This window comes from Mustela putorius, unplaced genomic scaffold, assembly GCF_011764305.1.
Source record: "Mustela putorius furo isolate JIRA1106 unplaced genomic scaffold, ASM1176430v1.1 tig00000127_pilon_pilon_pilon, whole genome shotgun sequence".
NCBI lineage: Eukaryota > Metazoa > Chordata > Mammalia > Carnivora > Mustelidae > Mustela > Mustela putorius.
The window spans coordinates 8,268,434-8,281,061 of NW_025421288.1; the positions used below are offsets into that span (position 1 = coordinate 8,268,434).

Genomic DNA, 12,628 nt, shown 5'->3' on the forward strand with positions numbered 1-12,628 from the left:
CAGAACGGAGGCCCACAGAGCCTCCTGGGGCAGAACATGGAGGGGTGAGGAAAGGGGCTGACAGCCACATCACAGGAGGGAAACAAATTATTTGGGGAAACTCTGGGAAGTAAAAGCTATGCGGGAGAGAAGCAGGGTAGACTCCTGCCTTCTGCGGTCTGGAAGAAGGATTTATAATCAATCAATTCTAGATTCCAATCGGCTTGTCAAGTCCCAGGGATGCCTCCCAGCTCTGCATGGATTTGGCCCTTGGGCTCTCAATTCTCAACTCACGGGCTTGTATAAGGGGACAGGAATCCTCTCAGTGACCTGTCAGAAAGCGCTGGTGGAGACTCGCTGTGTTTGGATTAATACTTTCACTTTGAGGACCCATTATATGTTAAATAAACAAGCCATCAAGGAGCAAAGAAACGTCCCCCCCGCCAGGTGCTTTGCTGCCCGGCCTCTGACTCACAGATGAGTCCAGGCCTCTGGAATGAGAAAAATGGCACCTGGAAGGCAGAGCAGGGAACCTGTGAGACTGTTCTGATGAATCTTGCAAAGCACTGACTGTCCTCCTGGCCTCTAGGGCCAGACAGCGTGAGCGGGTTCCACGCTGCAGCACTCTGGACCCACTGACGGAAGGCTTTCAGGGTCAATGGCAGCCACACGCTACACACGGATACGAGCACACCGTCTGGCTCAAGAGAGAGGCAGGGGAGAAGCAGGAGAGGGAACCGCAGGGAGGTCCCGTAGGCAGACATGAGGCTCAGGAAGTGGCCAGTAGGTCAGTGTGGCCTGGTGGGGGAGGCGGGGGGGCGTGGTTTAGGGCACGGATGGGCCGGCCAGGCACTCACCAAAACCACCTCGGAGCTTTGGGAGCTGAAGACTTCGTGGGTCCAGGTCTGGCCGGGCTCAGGGGAGCGGTCCCCCTTGCGATGCAGCTTCAGGCCCACGGTGTGGTGTCCCATGGTGTTCAGGAGCTGGGTCACCTCGCCTGACTGCAGGTTGTCGAAGTAGATGGTGGCACCCACAATCTGGTCCCCTGAGCAGGGCGGAGCAAGAAGCAGGTGAGACCCGCAGGGTCTCGGGAGAACAGCACACGACCACCACAGGCTGGGCCCTCGAGCTGACTTGCATTTACTGCGTGTCGTGACAAGCCTACAGGTGTGGTAATACCCATTGCACAGATGAAGAAAAGTAAGGCATAGGGAGGCCCACTAACTCGCCCAAAGCGGCAGAGTTCCTGGGTAGTGGAGTAGGCCCTAAGGATGATGTGTCCACCACCCTCCAGAACCGCTGTCCCTGAGGACTGTGTGGATCAAGTGACACTGAGCGAGCAGGGGAGGCGAGGGTGGGGCTTGGGTACCGACCGTCCTAATGTCACTGGGACCAGCCCCTGTGGCCTTCCCACCGCCCCCCTCAGCCAAACCACCCCGGCACCCAGCCCACACCCTGAGGTAACTCACCCTCCTTGACCACCCCCGTGCGGGCCGCAGGGGAGTTCCGCATCACCTCCTGCACAAAGACGCCGTCGTCCCTCTGGGCGATGGTCAGCCCGTGGGAGCCGCTGCCCTGCCAGTTGGGCAGCAGCAGCTCCCGGGTCGTGTCCTCTTCCTTCTCCATCTGGGGTGAGGTAAGGAAATGGGGGCTCAGGACAGTGGGGGCTCGAGAGCATGAGGAGACAAGAAAGCCAAGGCTGGCCAGTGCTGTAAATCCCCGGGGGGTGACGCGGCCGTGCCTGCTTCTGCCGTGGAAGTGGTCCCCCTGGCAAGTGAACACAGGCTGCGACCAACCTCGGCAACAACCAGCCCCTCATCCCTTCCACGCAGGCCCCACTTCCCGATGCCACCCACCCTTGGTCCCACCCCCCCCTCCCCTCCGGCACACCCTCCCTCCCATGGACCTTTTGCAGGACTCCGCTCAGGAGCCGATGCCTTGCCAGGAGCCCGCCCCTCCTTCCTCTCTTCTTAGTCTCTCTCGTCGGGAATGTCGGTCACACAGTCTAGGGAGAAGGAGACAGAGATGCTCACGCTCAACGGGGGCCACACCGAAACCCCAACCTTCCCCTACTTCAACACCCTTCGTTCATACATGACTCTCCAACCTGGGATCGTGGAGACGGGGCTCGGGGAGGCCAGACTCGGATATAAACCCTGGTCTCAACCCTTGCTCTGGGGCCTCTGGGTGGCTCATTCAGCGAAGCATCTGCCTTTGGCTCGGGTTGTGATCCTGGAGTCCTAGAATCCAGCCCCATGTCGGGCTCCCGGCTCAGCAGGGAGCCTGCTTCAGCCTCTGCTCTCCAGCTCTCTCTCCCTCTCTCTCTCAAATAAATAAACAAGATCTTAAAAAAATAAAAATAAAATAAACCCGGTTTCTGCACCCTCCCAGCTGTGTGTCCCTGGCCAAGTCACTCAACTTCTCTGAACATCATCTCCTCTGTGAAAACGGAGAGGATGCAGGAGCTCCATGAGGAGGGAAGGAGAGAGTGCTCGAGGGTATGAAAAAACCCAGGTGCCCACGAGTTTCACAAAACACCCATTCTCAGTAGTTCTTTGTAACAGCTCCAGGAAGGAGACCATGTCCCCGTTTTATGGATGGAGAGACTGAGATGTGAGGTCTGCAATAAGCGTGCCACCACCCCTGGGCTCTGAGCCTGCAACTCTCTCCCCTACAGCACATCAGGTCTGTAGCCTTAACCAGCGTGAGACTCCTCTTCTCGGGGTCTCCAGCACGGGAGGCCTGAGAGCAGGAACAGCAGTGCCCTCCCTCCCCGGCTGACAGTGAGTCAGTCACCTGATCCAACCCGGTCCTTAGGACCAGGGGGACCCTCGCCAGCTGGGAGCTCCAGGTGCAACGGGCTGAACAAAAGAAGCCCCAACCCCGCCGCCGCCCCACCCCCAGCCAGCCCACGCCCCAGAGCCTCGGGGACACAGTGAGTCAGGGCCCACCTGGCTGCCCACACAGCGCCAGGAGCCAGGCCCCCATAGGAGCAAAGATGCCCTCCGGCCACAGGGTGAGCTATCAGCTGCAGAGCTGCCCTGGGAAGACACAAGGCAGGACTCTGGAAACAGCCCCAGCCTAAGGCCACCCACGCAGAACAGCAGGGCCGGAGTCATCCAGAAGCCGGTCTGTGAAACCAGGCCGGGAATGCTAAAGCTCAGGCAGGGCCTCGCCCAGAGCCCCACCCAGAAGCTGTTGACTTTCAGAACTTTGTCAAAGATGGATAAATACATGCATGCTGATGGCCTCCTGCACAGCCAGCACTGGAGCAGACGCCGCAAAGAAAACAGGCAAGGGACGGACTCTGCTCAGCCCAGCCCTGCGCCGCGCGCTGCGTTAGACAGTCGCGAGCTTCACCTGCACGTTCTCCCAGCGCTCACTGACTGCGCGCCATGTGCCAGATGGGGAGATTTAAAAGACTTCGTTCCTGCCCTGGATATAAATTATGAGCAAGGTGCTCTGGGTGTGACCCATTTAGCCTCAGAATGTTCTAGAAGGTTGGGAAGCCTCCTGGGGGGGATGAAACATGGAAGGAAAGAACGGGGCAAAGAGAACCTATTATCTGCCAATGCTCTTGAAAGCGTTAAGAGTTTGTTTGCCTCTGAGGACAGGACTGGATCCCCCCAGAAATTCATGGGTGCGTCGCAGCTCTGGTGTCAGGCTGATCACACAGCATGGGCAAAGACAGCAGCTGGACCCCCAGTCCTCCACCCTCTGAACTCACACATGCAGAATTTAGGACATGGGCGCTGCCTAGGAGGCGAGCAGAGCCACAGAGGGTGAGCAAGGGAATTGCCTCTTCCCCTCCAGGCCAGCAGCCGCTAGGGGAAGTCACACTGACCCCTGCAAACAGCAAAGCCACGACTTTAAGGCGCCTGCCCCCAGCGTCCAGCACCAAGTAGCCAGCCCTGCAGACAGAGAGCCAGGCAGGGCAGGGAAGGAAAGCCTTCCAGCCCAAGGGCTTCTCAGCTCTCTGAAGTCACCAGCCAGCCTAGCTCCCCTCCTAAAGCAGGCCCCTTCTCTCGGCCAGCATCCTGGTCCCCAGCCAGCAGGGGCGGAGACAGCGCGCCAGCTCACCCTCGCCCACAGCTCGTCCCCACCCTCCCTCCTTCCCCATGAGTCACGGGAGGCTGCAGCAGCTCCAGACATGCAAAGGGTCACGCCTAAAATCCCATGGACAAAGTGCTTCGTTGGCCAGAGCCCCCAGTGCCAGAGGGGCTGGGGCCCCGGTGGAGACAGGTAGTTGGCTTCCAGGCCAGCTCCTGAGAAGGGAGCCCCAGGCCAGGAATCCCCAGAAGCACAGCTCAGAGGCTCAGGAAGGACTTGCTATGCACCTCTAGCCAACAGCTCAGAAGGAGGGGAGAAGGGGCGCCTGGGTGGCTCAGTGGGTTAAAGCCTCTGCCTTCAGCTCAGGTCATGATCCCAGGGTCGTGGGATTGAGACCCGCATCGGGCTCTCTGCTCAGCAAGGAGCCTGCCTCCCCCACTCTCTCTGCCTGCCTCTCTGCCTACTTGTGATCTCTGTCTGTCAAATAAATAAATAAAATCTTTGAAAAAAGGGGGGGGGAGCCATCGTGAGTGATGAAGGGTCCACAGCCCCTGAGAACAGGAGCCGTGGTACCAGGGGCTGCAGGTTGGCCCCGACAGGGCACCTGCTGGCTTCCTGGCCAGGAGGGGTTTCAACCACCCTGCCAGCCCTGGCCCAGGGCTCTGAGCAACTTCCCTTCCCTCCTCTGCTCTGGGCTATTCAGGTGGCTGCACACAAGGGTGCTGCTGGGGGGGGGGGGGGTGAGACCAGGGTGGGAAGGGTCTGTTTTCCGCATCTGAGTCCCACTGCTCAGTCTCTCCCACATATTCGAAGCCTGTGCCAAGCCCAGACGGGCCCTTCTTTTCCTACATAGGTCAGGTGATGCCAGGCTTCCCCAAGGACCGAGGATCCTGCCCTGTGGCTACTCAAAAGAGGGTCTTTGGAACTCTGTGGAATTCTGCACATTTGGCCAAGTGTCGTAAGTCTTTGGAGCTAGAAGACACCTTATAGCCCTGCTGTTGACATGGTAGTTACATGTGGCTATTTAAATTTAAATTAAGTTAAAATGAATTGTTAGTTTATTGCTTGCAGTAGCCACATTTCAAGAGCTCACCAACCACAGGGCTACCATATTAGACATGGCAGATGTGGAACGTTTCTGCCACTGCACAAAGCCCCGCAGGGACGGCACCGTCTGGTATTTACAGAAGGAGAGGGGGAGGTCCAGAGAGGTCAGGACAGGACAGTGCCAGGGCCCCAGACCCCTGGTCTGCTGGCTCCCCACCCCGAGGTCCCTCTGACACTGGCTCACAGTATCCTTGGTGATGGGAGAGACCGGAGTGGGGACCCTCTAGACAGAGGGCCGCCTTGAGGCCAGAGAAAGTGCGAGATGGTATGTCCACTCCATCTGTGAGGCAGAGACTAGGGGGACACCAGAACTCAGGCCAGAAGCAGCGTGAGAAGAACGAGGCCATCCTGTTAATTCAAAATTGCAAAGAGGGGGCCCCTGGGTGGCTCAGTCAGTGAAGCGTCTGCCTTCGGCTCAGGTCTCGATCTCGGGGTCCTGGGATCGAGCCCCGCATCAGGCTCCCTGCTTGCGGGCGGGGTCTGCTTCTCCCTCTCCCTCTGCCCTGCTCCCTGCTCCTGTACGCACGCGCTCTCTCTCAAATAAATACATTTAAAAAAAAAAAAAAAACCCTGCATAAAGGACGTGCACCACCTCTGCGGACCAGGGATTTGGGGGAGGGGGGCAGGGATGAAACACGGGCAGATCCCAGAAGCTGACTCTTTGCCCAGGGCAGAAGGTCTAGGCCAGGGGTGGCGTCTAAAGGAGCACCTTTCCCCCTCCCCTGCACTTAGGGAACAGAGCCCCTTCCAACCCCAAGAGCCGGTATGAAGCCAGGGAGGGGGCCCAGCCTAACTGCCGCTGCAGCCAAAAATGGCCTCTACAGTGTCAGGATGGCAGGAACCTGCAGAGGCCCCACTGCTGGAGAGACAGGCCCGTCGACCTCCAGGCCTCTGTCCGCCAAACCTGAAGACGCACACCCGAGGGGTGTAAGTCTTAGCATATGCCCAGCATGATGGATACAGGAATACAGGAGGTGATGCTCCACGGGAGACAGAAGTGCTCCCCCCACCGCGGGGAGGAACCGACAGCAGTGGGACTTCTACCCCGCGTGACAGCAGGCCCAGGGGTCATCACACCCACCAGCTGCACAAGCCAGGGAGCAGCACCTCGTGAGCCAGGAAGAACGAAATGACTCACACCCCCCCCCCCAGGTAGAGACCTCCAGCAGAGGGAAAGTCCCCAGCGCTTCTAACAGGACGACGCGCAAAGGACATTCTAAGAAAAGGGAGACACACCCAGAGGGGTGTTCTACTCCCATAAACACCAGACAGCGAACAGGAAGAGAAAGCCCTGCATGGAGAGAAAACCCTCAACGGACAGAAGCAGAGAATTTGGCCGAGCTCCTGCAGTTCCACGCCAGGGGTCTCACTGGACCCCAGACGACCCTACGTGGTTAATAATTAATGTGCTTATTCTAGAGATGCAACGACAGGCCTCGAGCAGTAAGATGACTTGCCCAAGTGCGAATTGGGGTTGAGATGCGAGAGCCCAGGCTTCTCCGACTCTGTGACGCCAGAGCAAACAGTCTTTTCCTGGGTGGAGGAGTGCACACGGGAGGTATGCGGAAGACAGAGACCTACAATGCAGGAGGGCCAGAGAGACACCCACAGGGCGATGGAGGGACCTCCATGCACACCTAGAGGGAGACATGGTGGGAGGGAGCCTCAGGGACAGGGGCATAAACCTGGAGAAAGGGAGGAGCTGAGATTCTCCTAGGGGACCCAGAGACTCCGGAAGCACCAGGAGACTCACCCAGAGAGCCGTGACGCCTTTCAAGGGCCACAAGCAGCAGGAGCGAGGGCTAGTGCCCACCAGTCTCCTGGGCCCACACACCAGCCACTTCCTGGCCAGCAGCTTGGGGACAGCACACCCGGATGGGCAGAGAGTCCCAAGCAACCTGGAAGCCAGGATCGGAGGTCCCCGGAGTCAGAAATCCTGAGCCACACAGACCCCAGCTCACCGACCGCCAGGCTCTCTGGGGCCCCAGCAAGTGAAGGACATGAGGGTCATCCCCTCTGGGGCTTGCGGGACACAAGACCCACTCCAGAGAAAGGCACCAGCAGGGCAAGACACATGCTTCCACTCACTCGGGAACGGGAACAGCCACAACAGCACAGACCCTTGCCCCACACAGGGCTGGGTTCGCTTCCGGGGCCCAAGGCTCCGAACAGACCTCCACGGAGGCCGCTGCCAGAACTCTTGTCGTCTGGAAAACAGCAGGGCCTATTCGAACTGGGGGAGAACAGCTCGGTAATCTCCACAGCCAAAGCCGGCCATCGAGAACATTTACACTCAGCTCATCCTGGGGGGTACAGCCCAAGGGGGCATGTTGTGTGTTGGGGGAGGTGGGATTATCAGGCAGAATATGACTAACATGCTGCAAGACACAGGCGACCTAGGCACTGGAGGGACATTCCCAGAAAGACAGACAAAGGATGCGCACAGGCCACGTGCACGCCGACACGCTCATCAGCCCCGCTCCCCACTCTTCCCAGCCCTGAGCAGGCCCACAGCCCTGCCTTCCCCAGTTCCCAACACACACCTGTCTGGGCAGCCCCAGGACCTGCCCATCATGGAAGGCACCTATATCTGTCAGCCTGGTGCCCGGAGTCTATGTCTCCCTCTACCTGTGTGCGCCTATCTTCTTGTTCCCCGGCCACCTGGGCCACTGGGCCAGCCCACAACTCCCACCAGCAGGGAGTTCCTCCAGCTCGGTCATTCCAGCCTCTCCTCCAGGTCAGCCCCACCAGGGGACCCCCACCTCAACGTCCAGAGGAGCCCCACTCAGACCCTACAGGCCAGCTGATCTCTCCAGCTCTCCCCACTGGCCCTCCGCACACAGCTTCCTCCCAACCCCCCGGAGCAAGCTCCAAGTTCTCTCTTCCAGCAAGGAGGGAGATTCCCTCTTCCACTCATGACCGAGAGGGACTCCCCTACTCCTTGTGACAGGGGACGGGGACAGCAGCCCACTATCCAGCCGCAAGTCCCCGCCCCTGGCCACACAGCCCGGGAGTAGAGAGCTTTTCCCCAGGACCGCTGGGACTAAGACACCAAGTCTGGCGGTGGCACCCTCTGCGAGGCAGGGGTGGTGAAGAAGAACATTCTGTCTCCCCCTGGGGGATGATGACCGCCCCGAGCTGCCAGGGGTGCAGAAACTCCCCAACCACAGGGGAGCTCTCCGCCCAGCGGTCACACCCCGCCAGTGCAGGGGCGCAGGGCCCGGCCACCGCCGCTCCGCAGTGGCCAAGGAGCCACCCCCCAGCCCAGCCAGGACACGGAGCCGGGATCAGCTCCAGGCACTTCCCCTTCCCCTAGAATCTCCGCTCGGGCCTCCAGGGACGGGACAGGATGCCCCTCCCCGACCAGCCGTGTGCAGCACCTCTCGGCATCACTCAACGAGGGCTTCGTTCCCAGAGCTAGCCTCGCCCTCCTGAGGACCTCCCGGTACAAACTCCAGGGCCCAGAAGCTATCCAGGACGCAGAAACCGACTCTGGCCCCTACCTACAGCCCCTGCGCAACCTCCAGCACCAGGGCAGAGACCCACTGCTGTCCCCAGCCCTGGAAGCCCGGGGTGCAAGCAGAGGAACACCCTCCCGCGGGTGATCACACCTCACCGCTAGGACACTAGGGGTCACAGGGACGCAAGACCACCGTGAAACTGCACCACCTGGATGCAAGCGAGACCCGCAGCTGCAACAGCCCAGGAGTCCTCCCGGTGGGAACTGGGGCTGGGGGGGGCTCTATCAAACTCATGTGCACGTGCCCCACCGTGGCCCATCCACGCAGGAGCCCCCTCACTCCCCAGGCCACCATGCACGGAGGAAACCGAGCCTGCCCAGGAAGGCCTGGAGTGCCAACAGGATGGTCACAGGCCAGCTCCCTGCGAGCCTGGATGAAACCCACGGGGGACGAAAAGAGAGCAAAAGGCCCTAGACATGGCCACCGCCTCCACCTGACTGAAGCCAGCACATTCTAGACCTTCTCCCTTCCCCTCCTCAGGCCCAAGCAGGAGGTCAGCCCAGCTCCAGGGAGAGAAACCTGGGGGTGTTGGGGAGCAGTGGGGGGGGGCGGGAAGAGCCTAAAGTGGGAGAGTTCCCATCGCGAGTAGGACTAGCTCTCCTGGTATATCTCTGTCTGTCCCCAGGCGGTTCCCAAGTTCTGAGGAAGGTGGTGACCACACCCCAGAGCCCCACACGCCCCTCCACCCCCACAGCTTTGCCCCAACCTCTCAAACCAGCTCCTCAGGCTCTGGCGGTGTCTCCACCAGCGCCAGCCAGCCGATTCCAAGTTAAGCCAAAGAATCTAGCCGGGCCAATGCCTGGTCACCTCCACCCAGGGCCTCTCTGCGACTCATGCGACCCTGGAGACCCCCAGCCCATTCCCTGCGCTTGTCTGCTGCTGGCCGTCTCCCTCCGCGAGTCCTCCGTGGTTTACTCTCTCGGGCCTCACCCTGGGCCCTGGACTAAGCCTGGCTGGTACAAGTCCCAGCTCTGTGGGGTTATCTCTTCAAGGGGTTGCCCAGACAAGGACCCCTAGCTCACCGCAAAGGCCTCCCGAACCCCCAGCACGAAGCCCCACATGACGGACGTGGCACCTTACACGTCCCTGTCCGATGACCAATGTTCCCGCCTATACGCTTTTCAGGGCAAAGCCTTAGAGAGGGGCTGAGACGCCCTCCAGTCCCCAGTTTGAAGCTCGCAGACCCTGTGTCCTCTGCTAGCCCAGCTCTCCCGGTCCCAGGTCCTCTCCTTCCCTGCCCAGCCCGCCTCCTTCACACCGCAGCTCACCGCTCAGAGCAAGGACATACCCCCGAAGCCTGGGGCGCCCTTCTGCTCCTCACTCTGCCCACTTACCTACCCTGTGCTGGCCCAACCCATCATCCCTCTGGGTCAAGGAGAAGGAAGCCTCCCCCATTCCGCCTCGGAAAGGAAGTGAGTGCCACACCCTGCCCCAGGGATTTCCCTCAAGGCGGGGCAGAGGCCGAGAGGGAGAAGAAAGCAGAATCTGCCCCCCTACTTTATGGGCAGCCTAAGTGTGGAGGCCTGAAAACGCCTTCCAAAGCATCTTCAGTCTCCTCCCGGCCACTCCCAGCCCTCGCCTTCACTCTAGCCCCTACCCTCTCACTGGGTCGGGTGAGACCAACCCAGCCCCTACCAGTGCTGGACCGGGGGAAGGAAAGGCAAGTGATCCCTCATTGGAGGCTGGATCATAACAGGGGAAACTGTTTCAAAACCAATTATTGGGAGCCCAGCGCTGCGCCAGGGATACAGAGGTAAATATCCCACTCTTTTTCTCTCTTGCAAACTCCAGGTCACTCTCTAAGGATCCCCCCCCACCACCACCACCACCAATAGGGGATGGTCCCACTCCGCCTTTCCATAAATCCACTGCACGTTAGCAGGGCTCTGAGCAGCCTCCGCGGGCTCCCTGGAGGCACCCACCGCCCCCTCTCTGCAGCCACACCCAGTGAAAGGCGAGAGCCCACACCACGCACACCACATTGTGCAAAGGCGCCAGGGCCGTCCCCCACCTGGTGCAGGCGCCCAGCCCGAGCTGCGAGGTGCCCAGTCTGCCCACTCGGCTCCCCTCCCACGCAAGGAGCACCGCCAGGCCTGCTCAGACCCCACGTGTCCCTCGTGGCCAGCGCCGCCCAGGGCTGCGCCCCCACATCCCGGGCCCTGGCACTGCAGGGGGCGCCCGGGCCAGCCACGGAGGGCCAGGCCCTCACATACTGCACACCCTCTCCCCGCCTGGGAAAGCCTTACATAACACGGCTCTCCGAACACACCCTAAACCCTCGGCCTTTCCAACTCCACGGCCGGACCCCGTCCCCCAGCCCCGTCTCCTGGAGCGCATCGCTCGTACAGAGACGGCGGCTAAGCCCTCCTCCCGCGCGGAGCTGGCTCCTGCCCCCACCTCCCGCACACAGCCCCTTCCTCCCCCTCCCCTTCGCCCCTCACCACTCCCCCCCCCCCCGAGTTCTGGTTTGAATTAGTCAGCGGCTCCAACCACCACATTCCTCAGGCTGCTGGCGCCGTGCCAGGCGCTGGGGCGGGGGCCATCCCGCCCGGACGGGTTTGGGAGTGGGGTAGGGGAGAGCGCGCCGCCCCCGAATGGGAAGGGGCGGTGCCGGGGGCCGGGCCGCCGCACAGTTTCCCCCCCCTCCCCGCCCACCCCAGCGCTGGAATCTCCCTAATTACGCCCCCCACCCCCACTCCCACCCGTCCCGTCCCGAGGCGCACAGCAAACTTCAGGCAGCGCGGCCTTGGAGGAAGAAGGGAGACTTCTGGAGCGGGGGACGCGGAGGGGCCAGACTAGGGCGGGGCAGCTGGAGGGGGGCTGAGAAAGGGAGAGGCTGGTGGTGCAGAACTGGGTGGGGCCGGGAGGACTCCGGGCGCTCGGTCGAGGCGGAGGTGTGGGGAGCGGGGAGGGACCGCGGAAGGGGCGCGGGGGCTCCGGGAGGGGCCGAGGGGCCGCGGCAGCGACCTCGGAAACTTCTCCAGTAAACACGGAATAGGAGCGGGAGCGGTGTGCTTGAGCCGCCGCCCCAGGGAGAAGGAGGGGATGGGACGGGGACCCACAGGGGACCCCCAGGCCAGGAACCGCGCGCCGCGCCGTGCAACAGAACCAACGCTCAGCTCTCGAGAGAAATAAGGGCTGGAGCAATACCCGCTTCGGAGCGATTTTCCAACTTTGCCCAACTTGCGCCCCAACTCCGGAGGCAGAGTCTGGCTCCCAGGGCGCGACGCGTCGCCTCCCCGCGCGGCGCCGGGGTGCCCCGCTTGCTACACACTGAATCCCCGCAGTGCGCTCGGCCCGAGCGCCTCGCCCCTGCCCTGAAACCCACCTCCCCCGACCCGTTCTCGGAGTCGCGTCCCCGCCGCGCCGCGGTGCGCCGGGTGTCCCTACCTGCGCGCTCAGCCCCTGGGCACAGCCATAGCCCGCGCGGGGCCCCAGGTCGCGGTGCTGCGGCTGCTGCAGGCGGCGAGCCCTGGTCGGGGCGGGTCCGGCAGGGCGGGCGGTGCAGTCCCCGCGGCGGAGCTGCTCCGAGTGGCCGGGCCCCCGCGCGCGGAGGCGGCTCTTGTAACTCCGGCTCGGGCGGGCGGGTCTGCCCGGAGCTGTGGGGAGAGGGCGGGGCCGGGCGGGGCCGGAGTGGGGCTGGGACGGGCCAGCGGGCCGACCCGACGCGGACCCGGGAGCGGGCGGCTGGGGGGCTGGGGGGAGGGGGCGCTGGGGGGCGCGGAAACGAGGGGGTGTCGCGCGTCCGATGGCTGCTTTACCGCGCCCCCCCTCCAGTGCCCCCTGCTCTAACCGGCGCCTGGATCTGCCCCCCAACGTTTTCAGTGTGTGGTCTCCCCGACCAGAAACTCCTCGAAGCTCCCTGAGGCTCATCCTCCCACCTGGAACTGCGAATCAGCTCACTTTGCAAGAAGGACCAAGAGGTTCAGAAAGCGGCTGGAGGGGTGGGGGGCGGGTGCTTGGGTGATTCG

General features: G+C 62.0%; 1 protein-coding gene across 5 annotated transcripts in view; it reads right to left on the reverse strand.

Annotated features, from left to right (window-relative positions):
- AHNAK (AHNAK nucleoprotein) overlaps positions 1 to 12,186 on the reverse strand; it is a 30,403-nt gene extending 18,217 nt beyond the window's left edge. For 4 of the 5 annotated variants that reach the window (XM_045063441.1, XM_045063442.1, XM_045063440.1 and 1 more), the window contains exons 1-4: positions 12,048 to 12,186; positions 1,886 to 1,984; positions 1,449 to 1,605; positions 837 to 1,024 (exon numbers count right to left, since the gene is read on the reverse strand). In XM_045063441.1, the coding sequence (XP_044919376.1) occupies positions 837 to 1,024; positions 1,449 to 1,605 (345 nt within the window). In that variant the 5' untranslated portion in view covers positions 1,886 to 1,984; positions 12,048 to 12,186. Of the gene's footprint in view, positions 1 to 836; positions 1,025 to 1,448; positions 1,606 to 1,885; positions 1,985 to 2,086; positions 2,204 to 12,047 lie in introns of those variants that run through there. The other variant, XM_045063439.1, reaches the window with a different exon arrangement.
- Between the last annotated feature and the right edge of the window lie 442 nt (positions 12,187 to 12,628).